Source organism: Ochotona curzoniae, unplaced genomic scaffold (genome assembly GCF_017591425.1).
Source record: "Ochotona curzoniae isolate NIBS_2020 unplaced genomic scaffold, NIBS_Ocur_1.0 contig_2692, whole genome shotgun sequence".
NCBI lineage: Eukaryota > Metazoa > Chordata > Mammalia > Lagomorpha > Ochotonidae > Ochotona > Ochotona curzoniae.
The window spans coordinates 2,951,983-2,967,947 of NW_024465556.1; the positions used below are offsets into that span (position 1 = coordinate 2,951,983).

The window sequence follows — 15,965 nt, forward strand, 5'->3', positions numbered from 1 at the left end:
CAGTTTTCTGTTGAAATGTACAGAAAGCATTGTGCACATGCATGAGTATAATTTACAACAGGTTTCCTCTACTCTAACATCTTTGGCATATTTCTTTGTCATGGGAGTGGAGTCCTGTGCAGAGAATGTTCAGCAGCACCCCTAATGTCTACCCATTCAGTACCAGGAAATCCCCCAATTTATGACAACTGAAAATGTCAGCAGACTTTGCCGAAATTATTCTGAGAACCAATGTGTTACATTATAAATACTCCCATGCTTAATATTAAAACACAACCAAAACAAAAATCACATGATGAAGTTCACAAATCCTACAGAGATAGTAAGACCTGCAGAAATAGCTGCTTATCATTTAGACTAAAGGAAGAGACTTGCTTATTATAAATCAAGAACGTATGGTACATAGCTGGAATTAAGCTCGATGCACTTAATTAGGACAAATTATGTGTTCAGCTCTCATATTCAGGAAATGATTGGTCTAATTCCTTTTTTTCTATGTGTACATATCAATTATGAACTAACTTTTTGTTAGTAGAAATTTAAATCAGTGTTTAAGCATTTATGTAGTGCTCTCTGTATATTTTGAAGATCCAGGATTTAAAAACATACATAGAATCTTATAGATTTATGTTTGTTGTTAGGTAAATGATTGACTCAAGTAAATAAGTTAGGTATATACTCTTTTCCTTATACATCTGCGAGGACAGACATGCTGCAATTTGTTACTAATTCCAAACTCTCTTTTTGGTGATTCTGTATATTCACATATTATAACTTTCAGTCTGTTTCTTCACACTTTTTTAATAAATTTATTTTCGATTGATAATGTTTACATAGTTGAGAAGGATGCATGCCCCTGTACACTACTGATTAGGGTGGGGAGGGATGAGTGATGGGACAAAGTGGATGAGATAATTGTTTCCAATCTCCTTTTTTCTTCTTGTAACTGGAGGAGGGGATGAGAGAAGGGGAGAGGGCCAATCCTAGCAGCCTAACTTCATTAGTACCCAGAGGTGTGGAACAGCCACTTGATGTCATCCCAGAGTCCCCAATGTAGGGCATGTAATGAGGATACTGCTTAAATGGTTGTGATAGTGCTGAGATGCTGTTGATTTCCTTGCTCCAAGGTTGAGGAAACCCTCCCAAGTTCCATTGACTGATAAAATTCATCTTGGAATCTCCCCTCACCCTGATACTCATCAAAGCTTACCCAGGAGAGCTGCCCAATTTATTCTGCTCTCCATGGTACTAGAAGTCCTCTGTAGGCTTCAAAGATCTGTCAGGTTGCAGCCCAGACCCACATCAGCATATGTGTGGGTCAGGTCTGGGTGCAGCCGGGGCTGGGCCAGTTCATAGTACACACTAGCTGATGTGTGAACCAGGAAAGGGTTTGGGGCAGGCTGGATTGAGCTGCAGCACCAGCCACTTCAGATTCAATCCTGGACTTGGGGCTATCCAGGCTGGATTAAGCTGCAGCCCTGCCAGCATGAGCTAGAATGGAGGGCAAACTGGATGGAGCCTGGCTACATAACCTGCCAGTAAATGCTGTTGCAAGATGGGCTATAACAGACTGAGCCGAAGCATCCACCAGCACACATAAGACCCAAAGACAAATGGAAGACAAGCTTGATCTGGGGCTGTGGGGCTCCCCTGCTGGGCCCCTGTTCCACTAGTGAGCTTGAGAGCTTTTACTGGGGGTAGTCCTGGCTGGGCAAGGCTACAAAACCCATTTGTCTACTTGTGAGCTGGGTTAGGGGAAGAGCTAATTTTGAATAGGTCTTTACTCCGATTGAAGCAGTTTGCAAATTACCAGAAGAAAATATTCAGAATGTGACATGTAATTGAGCCCTGATCTCTTATTCTTTTCCTATAATTTGATAGTTTGCTAGACCTATTAAAAGTATATTGTAGTCAGGTCCAACTCAGTTTGCTGCCCCCACTCTTGTTCTTGCAGTCAATAGTGGGAACTGCAGCCTGGCCAAAGCATCCCCTTAGCTCCCTGACCAGGCCTACTCCTAACCATAGATCTAGTTCATACCAGTGGTTGCTCCAACCCAGCCCAGCATAGCCCATCCCCAACATGGTCTTTGCCTTCAAATGCTATAACCTGGCCTGGCCTGTCCCTAGTCCCAATTATTGCTGGTGGGTGCTGAGCCTCACTCTACCAAGCATACTCCCAGTCCTGGCTTTCATGCCCTAGGAGTGATAGCTTAGCATGGCCCACAACCCCACAATCCTGGTGCCTGTGTGTGCCAGTGTGCTATGGTCTGATGGCCCTGTCCAGTCAGCCTTAACTAGAGCCAGGCCACATACCAGCCAACAAGTGGAGCAGCCCTGCCCAGCCTGACCAATTACCAGCCCTGACTCATATGCTCACAAAGAGGAGCTACAGCCCACCAGAGGAGTTCCTTAAGTTCCCCCACCAGGCCCACTCCCAGACCCAGATCTCACATGTGCAAGTAGGTGCTAGGCCCTGAGCTGGCATAGTCTGTCATTGAATCTTGGACTTCTGTGTACTTGTGGGTGTTGCGGGATGGCCTGTCCCACACCCAGTTCTTTGGTGTGCCTATGGGTGTAACAGCTTGGCCGGCCTGGACTGTTTATAACTTCAGTACCAATGAGTATTGATGAGTTCCATGGTCATGCTACCTTGGTCCATCACTGCTTCCAGCCGTCGAGCAAACCAGCTGCTATGACAGTTTCATAGGGTGAGCCCACTAATCTCACACATAATCTGTCCCTAGGCCCTTTTCTCTCACTGCTGCTTAGTGTCATGGCCCAGCCTGATGTAACGCACCCTTTGTCCCAACACTCACTAGCTGGTACTGTAGTCAAGCCTTGCCATGCTGGCTCCTCAACCATGGCTTTCATGTGCACCAATTGGTGATGATTAATACCAACAATCCCAGTTCAGGTCTCTCATATGGGCAGGTGTGTATTGGTTTAGCCCTGAAAGCTCCTCTGGTTTCCCTTGTCCAGATCACCTAGTCTCAGCCCCCTCAATGCCAGCAAAAGCAGTAGCCTGGTTGGTCAAAGTCCCTGAGAGGTGACTACTTACCTGTCACATTCTCCCTGAGCAAACTTCCCTAACACATATTCCCAGACCCCCTTCTCTGAACGATGCACAGCCTCCATGCCCAAGAACATGGAGATCCCCAAGCCCTGCCTTCCAGTGATATGTTGTGTTGCCCTGTGGCCCTGCCCACCTGCCCAGGACTCGTACACACATGTGCAAGGTCTCCAAACCCCATTTGTCAATGTGCCAACATCTGCCCCCCACATATCTTAAAAAAAATGAAATAGATGACCCTGCTGGCACCCAAGTTTGACATTAACCAGGGCCAGGCCCAGGATGCCTATGAACTATTAGCTGCTTTTCTCCCAGCAATGTAACACTTGTCCAGGGACAATACAATCTAGGCAGTTGCCTACAGCTGAGGTCTTCATATTGTTTTGTGGAGAAATTAAGAATAGAACCAAGGAATGTTCAGATGTCTAGGTATATATATAGAGTCTTTCTCTTTCTTTATATCCCTTCTCTATTTCCCTCCATCATTGCATAAATGAGTTTTCTAAATCTGTATAGCTCATTTATATTTTGACTTTCACATTACCAAGAATAACTATTATGTATATATTATAATATAGTTATTCTTGCTAATGTGAAAGTAATGTGAAATATATATTATATAGTGGGAAAATGTTGCATATATATATATATATATTGAACTATTTATAGTGGAAAATATGTTTAATATATTTACTGAAGTCCTGACCAAAAGAGAGAACACATTTTCCTAATTTAAGGGATAGAAACAAAAGTTTAAGTATGGCTTCAATCTTAATGAGCCTCTTACATCTCAACTGTTGTTTCACTCAATTTAGATAACTACAACTTCTTGTTCCTTGTAAGAATGATTGCTATGATGATATCAAAGGTAAATGAATTCATTGAATGCCTACCTTGTTCTTTTGTAAAATAAGAACTTGATGTTATAGGACTATGAATACCTAAATAGATAAACAGAATTCATTCTTATAGATCATACAATGAGAAACTAATGTCATGATACATAGACAAGTAGAAGTAGCTAAAACTAACATTGAATGGAATATATGGTAACAAATTAGACAAAGTTCATCAGAGACAATTATCCAATTGCAAAAGGACACAACTTTGTATCAAGAAAGACTATATCAGATTTAAAAATAGTCTTAAACAACTGGTAGACACTGATGAAGAAGAATTCTTTAATTTACAAGTGAACTTGCATCTCCCATAGATACCCTTCTTTTGTTTCTTGTAATATAAGGAAGGCATATGGGGATGACGGACAAGAAGTACAAGATTAAGGATGATAGCTATGTGTATAATTGCATGGTTTTTCTCCTTAGTTACCAACATAGCAACCTTGTCAATTTCTGCTCTTTCCTAAGTGATGTCATGCCCAATCTAAAGTGACCTTTTAAAGCAGGTCTGATGAGATAGTCTCACTTATCCATTAAAAAAGCAGATCCAGAGATGAATTTCATCTCTCAGAGGGTTATGCATCCGTGCCAGTGACAGCGCAATTTAGTCACCCAAGCACTGACTGCTCCTATTAAATATCACTAGTGTGCAAGCCCTTTTGAGACAAAACTCAAGCCATAAACTGAAGTCTCTAACCTATAAAATTATGAAAGTGTAGTCAAGCAGAGGAGGAAAGAGATGAGAGGTCTTGTTTAGATGTGACCTTTGATATTACATTGTCTCTATCTTTAATAGCCAGACAAGTTGTGCTGAGTGTTCCATCCCAGAGTTTTGGAATTAACATGGTGTTCACAGTTAGGTTGTTGCAGCCATTTTATTTTTGCCTGCCTGTAGTAAATCTCTAAGCTGATCATGGGTGGAAGCTCTGTGGCACAAAACTAGGGGTTTGTGCAAAAGAAAAACCCAAGAATAACAAGTCAGAAGATTAGGAGTTGCCATGTACACTTAGTTTTTTTATAGGGCCTGCTCAATCAAAAATATACACCCGTATCATAATGGGTATCTTGACTCTTTGGGTCTCCCAGGGGTGGTCCATGTCTAGTGGTACCAAAAACCACAAGGGAGAATGTTGCTGCACAGTGTGACAAGATTTGTAATTTATGGCTCATCCCACTTCAGGTTGTAAATGTTCTTATGATGCCCAAATAGAAGGAACAATGCATTCAAGTTGCAGTGATGCATATTTAATTATTCATGACAATATTCAGTGATAAAAGAGCTCAATAAACTATAGCTTTTAAACCCTTCTTGAGCCAACTGTTTCACCATTTTTAATGCAAACAACTTGAGTAATTTAGCAAAATCCAAATTAGAGTGATTTAATCTTTCTTGACATTTCTCACCAATGAGGATAATGGCAAATGGGCAGAATGAAATTTTGCCAATATTCTTTTTTCAAAAATTGAGAAGTGATGCAAAGTGGAATATTTATATTAACAACATTTTAGATGATTAGTTCCCAGTAAAACAGTTCTGATAGCCCCAGGCAAATGTTAAGCTTAGTAAAAGAAAATAATAGAAAAGTTTTAGAATTTTGCTAAGATATGCCAAAATTGGATTTCTGCTGTTCTTCAGAAAAAAGAAACACTTTGATTTGAAATCTAACACATTTGAGAATGAAATTAATTGAAATATTGAAATGGTCATGAATAAATGTTAATGAAGCTCATGTGTTTCTTTAAAGAAATAGAAATCACATTAATCAACGATAACTTGAAATATTTCATGTAAATGCATCCTTAAGGTTAACTAGCAAATTATAATGACATAAAAACTTGCTAGCTGAGTTTTTCCTAAGTTTGCATAAGCCTCTGGCTAAAGCATGCAGTAGCTGCAGGGAATCTTCTGTTATTTTACCTTTCCTCCATTACCCCCAAACAACCACATGCAGGTCTACATATTTTGTATGTGAGTGGAGTCAGTTTAAAACATATCCCAGTGGTTAACTCTCACAAAAGTAACTAGAAGAGTGGCTTCCTAACTGCTTTCCAGTAGGTTGAGCAGTGGGACTAAGTGCCACTTGGTACCAGCAATAATCTTTTGACTACCTAATTCTTAAGGTTTTCTTTCTTTCTTTCTTTCTTTCTTTCTTTCTTTCTTTCTTTCTTTCTTTCTTTCTTTCTTTCTTTCTTTCTTTCTTTCTCTCTTTCTTTCTTTCTCTCTTTCTCTCTTTCTTTCTTTCTCTCTTTCTTTCTTTCTTTCTTTCTTTCTTTCTTTCTTTCTTTCTTTCTTTCTTTCTTTCTTTCTTTCTTTCTTTCTTTCTTTCTTTCTTTCTCTTGTTTTCTAAAAAAGTTTAAAGGTTTTTTGGTGCAATAAAAAAATTTGACATCCAGAAAAGCAGAAACAGAGAAGAAACAGAGAGGAAGACAGATACAGAAAGAATCTCTCATCTGCTAGTTCACTCCTCAAATGCCCAGGCCTAGCCAGGTCTGGCAGCAGAAACCAGGAACTCAAGGCCTAGTACTTGAGTTACCGCCACAACCTCCCCAGGGTGCTCTTTAGCAGAAATCTTAAGTCAGGAGTTGGAACTGAGTTCCAAACCCAAGTACTGCAGAGTGAAAGCCAGGTTATTCCCTACTAAGCTGAAGGCTTCCTGCTTTACTTTTCTGAAGTGAAAAATACAGCCCACACCTGGAAATCATTTGTGAATGTGTCATTGCTTCTAAGTTTATTCCAAGACTAATGTGTGGCATTGGAATTAAATTGATGCATTTCACATTTTGCATCAATTATTCGCTGCACTGGGCTCAGGAAATTCAGATACTTGCAAATGTTTTTGAAAGCACTCTCATAATATCATGTGTATACCTAACCTTTTAGCATCAAGTCTGTCCCACCTCCTCCAGTTATTTTCTCTCTCGCCACACAGTAGGCATGAGGAAAGATAACTGATCAAAAGATGACTTAGCATAACACATTACAACCCTGTGTTTCTGTTTATTATTCAGGGATTTCTGTTCATTGTGCAATATACAATGTGTTTTGTTTTGAATATCATTGTGTGAAAGTGGATCCTTTGCTTTCTCAACTATTGTGGATATATTTAACCTCTGATATTTACCATAATCTTGAAGTGGTGTTTTCACAATTAAATTTATACTTCTCAGTCTGAGCCTAAGAACTTTTTGTTTTACCTATTCTTACTAATGTGAACTATAGCTTTTGTCACCACTGTTGACTGTTTATACGTTTGAAAAAAATACTTCAATATAGCTATATAAACTTCTGTCCACTTTTTCCACAAAAATAAATTAGACATGAGAATATTAGGTGAGTATAAAATAAGACCAGGCAAGTAAGTTGAAGCCACAAGTAAAATTGCACACACATTTTAAACAAGAATTTTGTCCGATTCTTGCTGTAATTCTTCCAGGGGTCATATGAGAATGTTTTATATCAACATGGATGATAATAGTAACAGAACCAAATATTGTAATCATCATGGTGGATAGATGTGTGAAACTTTCAATGGAAGAAATATGTGAAATGTATAAGTTCTTATGTGATGGTTGCACAAGTTTTCTTTAAGAAACTAATACACTATAACAATAGTCATGGTGTTCACTCTTGTCTTTGAAGTGTGCTGGTGGTTGTCTGAGCAAGCAGCCCTTTCTTGATCCCATTTTTTCTTTTCTGAAAATCTCTGTCAAAACTGAAGAGAAAGAAGCCCACTTATGTAAAATGATTTATATATGGAAATTGTTTAGGCACTATTGATTTTGCTGTGAGAGCTATTAATATGACTGATGTTAAAGCATACAGATAAAAAAAATTTTACATGAACTTTCATTTTAAAATGAAAGTTGTTACACTATTTTTGTGAGCTCCCAAAGACTGTGGTAGATAAAGCAACATTATCTCAACTGTTGGCTGAACAGGAGGAAGTGGAGGAGAGTACAAAGACACTGTTGTCTTCCAATGAGATCAATATGATTTCTGGAGCTTCGTCTTTGTTCTTGGGGATGATACTGATTCAAACTCAAAGGCTTCTCCTTAACCTCCATTGAAACACAGCACCTGAAAGTAAACTCTTCTTTCATTAAAAAAAATCTGTTATTTTACAAGAAGAATTTGTAGGAGATGATGAAATATTATGCTTCAATGTAATCAAATTATACCTTCAAATAAATCATAGGAAAGAAATATAGCAAACTGTACACCAATAATAAGAAAAGCATTTATTGAGCATTTGTTACGTGTCAGTCATTCCTAAACTGTTTATCAAATGAATTTGTTTTAGTAACCTTGCAGTGAGGTAATTCTTTTTATGTTATTCATTTTACCGATGAAAAAATAGAAGCATAAGCAAGTTAAGCAATTTACCCAAGGTCATGTAGCCAGTAAGCAACAGATGAGAGATCAAGAACTCAATTCCTGGGCTGACTTTAGATGTTTAATTTATGTTATCATCTGGCCTGTATCCCATTTTTAAGTGGAAGGTGAAATTTCTAGGGGCATTCACTTCTTACTGGAAAATGTCATGGACACATGAAACATATACAAAGATTTACTGCACCAGTTTCAATGTACATATTAAGAAATAGTTTTTTCCAGCAGTGAAGAAGTAAATCATAAGCGACTTGAATATTTGATTGACTCTACTTGTGTACACACATTGAATTTCAATATTTTTCATATTTAAGATTGTATCTCATTGTTGAAAGCAAATAGCACATCACATCTGTGGTTTTTGCAAATGTTGCTTGAGTAAGTCTGGATTGATTTGGAATCAAAAAGAGTCCAGATCATGAGCTGCTGCTTGGAACACCTCAGCATCATGAGGTGGAATCCTACCTCTACCAGCTTCCCATCAGTGCATTTGAGAGGCAGCCAATGATGATGGCTCAAGTAGGTGGGTTCCTGTTACTCTTGTGGGAGAACAAGATGGAATTCATCCTCCTGGTTTCATTTTAGCTCTGCCTTATCATTGCAGGCATTTGGAGAATGAATTGCTAGATGGAAAATTTGTATGTGTGTGTGCCTTTCAAATAAATAACAGTAAACAAGATTTAAGTGCATGTTTTATATACATACATGGGGGTCAGTATTGTCACACTGGCATCCCATATCACAATGCTGGTTCAAGTCATGGCTATTCCTCTTCTGATCCAGATTCCTGCTAATTTCCCTGAATGATGGCTCAAGTACTTTGGGTCCCTGCCAGCCATGGGGGTGACCAAAATGGAGTTCCTGGCTCCTATCTTTTGCCTGGTCCAGATAAGATTGTTGAAACCATTTGGAGAGTCAACCAATAAATAAATATGTGTGTGTGTACGTGCACATGCATCTGTTTTCCATCCCCCAACTTTGATTGTTCTGCCTTTCAAATCAACGTTATGTTTTGTGTGTTTAAGAGAAAGAGTGAATTTAGTGGCCATCTTTCCATTTGATTATTATTTAAAGCCCTTGATTATATTACTGATACACTAGGTTCTTTTTTTTTTTTTTACATTTTGGTATCTTTATTTAGTGGAATACTAAGCCCTTGAGGGTAATATTAATTTAAAACCTTAATATTAATTAATATTAATAATAATTGAAATGTTTTAAAAGTATTAGTTTAACATGTTTTATCCCAAAAATGAAGGAAAGGAGGAAGGAAGAGAGGAAGGGAGGAAAGAAAGCAGGAAAGAGGGAAAGGAGGGAAGAAGGAACTATGTTTCTTTGGGATTGGGTCTGTGAGCTATGTTGCAATTTTTCTGATTTTATTAACATTACATTAACATAAAAAAGTATTAGGAAAAAGTGAACATTCTTAAGTTAAATATAGGAAGCATACAGTTATAAGAATAGCTATGAAACTAACTATAAAGACCTGAAGTTTGGAAATAATTGTTGTAGTAGTAGTTCCTTTTCATGATGATGAAATTCTTTTGCCAGGCAGTAGAATTTTCTCTAGATTCTGGATCAGTAACACAAGGAATAATAAAAGAATATTACTAAGTCTAGCATAGAGTGTGTTGCCTTTTCATTCCTCTCCTGGTTGTGTTAAGCAATAGAATTTTTAGTCCACATAGCTATAGGTTTTTAGGTGTCATTTTCAACTTTCCCTCCATAAATTGTATTTTCCTCACTTGCCTACAGAAGTATACATCAATGTGTGATGTTCTCTTAGCTTTTTCTTGTTTGATATTCAATTTCTAAGTCCTATGTGGAATGTAGATCTTCCTATTTTCTTATTACCCATATCTCTTATAATTCATTTTCTCTTTCTTTTTTCTAGATTTATTTATTTTAAGGACAGAGTTATATGCACTGGGAGAGACAGGATAAGAGAGGCCTTCCATATGCTAATTTACCCCCTTGAATGGCCACAGTATACAGGGCTGGGCCAGGGGGAAGTCAGGAGCTGGGACTTTCTTCTAGATCTCATGTATGTGCAGGGGCCTAAGCATTTAGTCCAACTTGCCCTGCTTCCTAGGCACATTAGCATGGAGCCAGACCAGAAAGTGGAGCAACAGGGACTAGAACTGGTGCCCTTAAAGAATGCTGACATTGCAAGTGGCAACTGAGCTCACTATGCCACAATACTGGCTCCTCATTTTCATCTATAATCAAGATTTCTTCTAGAATCTTGGGCCTATGAAGCATATAAACAGTTTTGTTGAAGTCAGTTGTTCACAAATGAAAAGATTATGAAGTACAATTCAGTAATGGCTGAAGGTGAAAAAAATTTCCTTCTTTATGAATAGCCACTTAAATAAAAATTTCCAAATATGAAAATGTGCTATAGGAAATATGTCCGTTTACTCTAGTTTTTTTCAGAATCAAGATGATGTTAAGTTTAGAATTATCATTGTTTACTTATATCACATTTGGAATATTTACATTTGTAACTCCATCGTTTGTTTCTTTTCTTTGATTCTCATCTCAAATGTCATTCACTGTGATGAATTTAGTAGGAGATAGGCAGTTTTTCACTTTTATTTTGCTGCAGTTCTTGCATGGCATCTAAGTAACTTTAAGTGTCAGCATTCTGATTTAAAGTATGAGGCTGTAATTGTCATGTTACATTTGAAATGCAACAAATGACATTGAGCAAGAAAAATAATTAAAACAAAATCTTTTCCCCTTTGCTTTTTAGATGGGAAGGTTGAAGTTACCAAAGAAGGTGTGAAGCTGTGCACCATGGGTCCAGGAAAAGTGTTTGGGGAGTTGGCCATTCTTTATAACTGCACCCGGACAGCAACCGTCAAGAGTAAGACTGTTCTTATATTTTTCAAATGCTTTCCATGTCTTTTTCTCAAAGACCAAGAAACAATGGTTAAAATGCCTGTTGCTTTAATCTTTCTTTTTATGAATCCATATTTTTCACTTTTTTCTCGCAATGCAGTTTCGTTCCGAAGGTTGAGTATGTGCAATCAGTTCAGCAAAACATAAATTTCTTGGCAGATTTGTGACAGACAGATTTTAATCAAGAATTTTTGTAAGTAAGATTCAAAATTAGAATGGAGTAAGAGCAGGACATTATAACGCCTGTAAAACTTTGGGGTGATATATAAGAAACTTTTTAATGCCTGCCTTGGGAAATGTTCTCCACATAAATGCCACATGATAATTAAGTGATTTAGAAAAAAGTAAGAGAAGAGATGTCCTCCTTCTCAAACTTCATTGAATATGATATTTTTCAAATTCTAAAACTGCAACTGAGTGTATTTTTGTCCTCAGCTGCTCATCAAGCTGTGTATTATAGCATTTTTCTTTCCTACTGATTGAGCTTATTTTAAATCGAGCAATAAAACAGCTTGTTTCCCTAATTTTACATGTATGTGTATATATGATTTTTTTCCCAGCAACTTTTGTTGCTTGGTAGAAGCAGCTGCAGTAGTAACAGAGAGGTTTTTTTTTTTTTTTAATTCTTCTTCCTGAAGAAATAATGACTGTGTAGCAAACAGCTGAATTCAAAAGCCAACAATGGAAAGTCCGTCACAACACTAACCAGAAATATGTTTGAAAACTCTTTTAGACACAGTTTCCTGTGGATGAGTTCTATTAAAAACTACTCTGATTAGGCTTTTGTTATCTTTGAAAAGCACTGTTAGGGAAAAAAAACTAAATTGTTAATATCAGTTCATTTTATTTGGATGTCATTGATTAATTTTATGTTGGTTTGGTTTTTTTTTTTTTTTCTATCTCAGAATACTGTAGATGACTGATAAAACTGGGTGTTAAAGGACATAAGAATGCATGGTCAGCTAGAGTTCCAGAAATTACCTTATTTGTCATGTGAACCTCCTTTAATGCACTGAGATTCTGGGGACATCACTGAGACTGTACGCTGTGTGGGATGGGTCCTTCTTGGCCTCTGGTTCTTGGTCTCCAGAACAGGATTCTCTGATTTACAGACACTGTTATGGTGTTATTACTTGGAATCATTCAATTACATGACTCAGAGAATAATGAGGTCCAGTGAACTGTTACAGAATCTGCCACAACTTCAACTCACTTAGGAGGTGACTTCACTGGAAAAAAGAATGATCATGGCTGCTTTAAGTGAGACAGATTTTACTTTCATGCTTCGTACTCATGAGAAATGTATTTCATTTAAGGCCAAAAAAAGGTCTTAATTTCTCATTTTGATTAAAACAGGCTTTCTAATAATTTTCAAGCTTCAGAACATTTGAGCTTTTAAAACAATTCAACATTCTATGCTATTTATTAATCCAGCTGAAGCTACAAAATTTCCAAAGGTCAATAACTAAGAATGCAGTACCTAATTTTGGGAAATGCTGAGTTACTATTAAAGTAACTATTTTAAATAGTAGAATAGTCTGTTTGAATTAGCTTAATACCAGAGTTTCTCATGAATGATTGTTTCCTGAAGATCAAGTTTCTTACTCATTTCTATTAAATCATGTTCCTCTGCTGTAAATACTAGTGTACTCATATTTGTAAAGTTTAAATAGATACCATACATTTGATTCATTAAGAGGAAAATGGTTTTGAAAGCAAATTATAAACCTGACTGGTTGGGGGCTAGAATCTCATCATCCAAGAAAACATGAGGTAGGAAAATTTTTTTCTTTAACAGACATGGAGAAGATTCAAATGTGTGTCTTTCATGGATGTGTTTTCTTGCCATGGTTGTTTGACATACGGAGGTGCTTTTGAGAAAAGAGCATATAGTTTAAAGTGCTCAGACTTAACTGTGTGTAATAGAAAAGAGATTTTGAACATGATTAAGGAATAGTATTTGTGAGCAATTGTTTCTTTTGCATGATAGATTAAAAACTGCAAAGTGTAAAAAATGATTGCTTATGGTTCACAGCCTTTGTATCCATTCTTCTCTGCTCTTCACGGAGATTGTATTTTTTTTTTTCACTGTTGGTTGTTAAGTGTCATTTTTTCTTTTTAATTATATTAAATCTTCAGGCGGGGTTTTTCATCATCCTAATTAGGCTCAGGTTGTAGATGTTACTTTCACGGATGACTGCAGAATAGTATTTTGATGCTCTCGTGTTCCTTACATGTGGTGTTAAAATGTCTTAAAACTGGCTGGGCATTGTAGGTTTCATAATTTCTCCGTATTCTAGGTTGGCTAAATTTGTTACTCCTTGACACTGGTAGCCACTTACGGTGTGTGAAATGAATTCACCTAGCGGACGGTGATAGTCTAAACTTGTAGCAAATACACTTCCTGTACAGTATCTTTTCTCTGCATGTCATCATCTTTGTTATTTGCTGGACTCTTTACCCTCTTCCCTCCCACATTCTCTCTCCCTTCTTGCTTGAGAATGCTAGCAAACCTTTTTCCTTTAAGATGAGCCTGACAGTTATCTTGTATTTAACGTATTTTTAATCTCGCAATAGTAAATAAATCCCTTGTGGCACCTAAGTGTTCTCATTCAGGAAAGTTCATTCTGAAACTTTATAAGGACATGAATAAATTAATTGCAGTATCATGCCCTGATAGTGCCTGTGATCATAACCCTAGTACATATATATTCTTTAAAACAATTAGACTATCAAAAAGTGCTTTTCTTATTAAACTTCCAGATTGTCATATACAATAAATCAATTTAAAATGTGTTCATAGTGATCTAGCTGAAAGAAATACCACAGTAACTTCAAGCAAGTTCTTGTTTTTTTCATCTGAGAGATATTTGAAAAATACATAGAAGGCAGATTTGATAGAATGGAAAAGCATGTTTTTTGAAAATCTAAGCCGTAATGATCTAGAATGAATATATTCTGGTATAATGCAATGTATATATACTTGTATATATACATATATATACATAGATATACATGTATATTGTCTATATATATACATATATATACATATATATACATATATATACATATATATATACATATATATATTGTCTATTGTCATTTTGCAAAGCAACAGATCAATTTCCTCCCAACAATAAAGGATAGGAAAGCATAAAATGTATCTATATTGGAAATGAAATCTAATTGTTGCCTTGTGTTTATTAATGGCTTAAGCAGATGCAAGTTTTCTTTATAAGCTGTGACTAAAGATGACCTCACTCCAGGTGCTATGTTGAAGAAGCAATAGTCATTGTTGGTTTCCACAAACCACGAACAATGAATGTCTCCACTGTTTGCATTTTTCACATGATGTCCAAATATTTTAGTATTGTGCAGAGAAAGAAAGATCGAGTATTTCTCACATTTACTGGAAACCCTTGCTTGCTCAGTTTCCACACTTGGTGGCAGATCATTATCATGTTTTTCTAAAGTGTACTCCTGCTGTGATTACCACTTGTTCGGCTCTCACGGCTAAAGCAATATCAATTTACACTTACCCTGGATCTCTTGCCTCACCTCCGTGCCCATGGTTCTCCAAAATAGCAAAGATGAAAGAGCTGAAGTTACTGGAAACCTAAAAATAGAAAAGAAAAAAAAAACATTTATTTTACAATGAGAGGAGTCCATGCACGGGTTCTCTTTGGGGATTTTGAGTGTTTTTTATTGTATTATTCTCTTTTCTTTTCCTAGAACCCCCAGGCAGCTTTCATACATGAGAATTTTTTTTTAATGTGATCTAAATGCCCTCTGATCCATCTTTTCTTATACAGGAACTGCTGTTATTTTGACCTGTAAATATTAACTTAATGCTCTATCCCCCTCTGAGATTCCAGCTTATAATACACCCAGTAGTAGTGTGTTAATTAAATGGTTGCATACAAATACTCTCTGGTTAAAAAAAAAAAAGAAAAAGCTAACAGAGCACTTAAATACCAGGATATTCAAAAGTTCATGAAAATGTCTATTTAAAAAATGTATGTCCAAAAACTACTTGAATGAAAACCTTGCATTTTCATTCCATTTTTTTTGCAAATATGTTGAGACCCTTAATATGATTTGTATAGTCAATATTTTATGAAGTTGTTTTGGTCAAAATATCTGATTATTTCTTTTATTATTGCCAGGATATATTAAGAATTTCTTGGTATTAGAATACTTTTAGAATCAACACAACAAAGCCTAAATAGCTATAAGAAATCTGACAAAATGATCACTTTAACAATATAATAAAAATTTTTTTCTGCCTTACTCGAATTCTTTCAAGCATTATACATAAATGTTTACAAAATATTAGTAAAACATAAGTTAGCTAATACAAATATTTTACCAATAGAAAAAGGTATAGATTTTCTGTTTATTTTTGTTTTTAAAGTAGATTTGAGTCTGTACACTGAAATGTCTTGAACATTCCCTCGCAGCTATGTTTCAAATATTACATTACTCAACTTGAAGCAGAAGAATCTACAAGCTGTCAGAAATCTAAAAAGATGAATATAAAAAAATAAAAGGTTATTGGGCTGAAACTTTTTGCTATAATACCTCTATCAGCTCTAAATGAATCACCTATACCCAGCACCTATGCCACATCAATCTCATATCCCTAAATGTGTAGTGTTTTTTATTAGTACACAGGCAAAAGGCATTGATGCCATTTTTGTTG

General features: G+C 36.4%; 1 protein-coding gene across 3 annotated transcripts in view; it reads left to right on the top strand.

Moving 5' to 3' along the window:
- The window catches only part of PRKG1 (protein kinase cGMP-dependent 1), a 1,092,100-nt gene that overhangs the window by 418,082 nt on the left and 658,053 nt on the right, over positions 1–15,965 (top strand). For all 3 annotated transcript variants that reach the window (XM_040975781.1, XM_040975780.1, XM_040975782.1), the window contains one exon: positions 11,115–11,228. In XM_040975781.1, the coding sequence (XP_040831715.1) occupies positions 11,115–11,228 (114 nt within the window). The remainder of the gene's footprint in view (positions 1–11,114; positions 11,229–15,965) is intronic.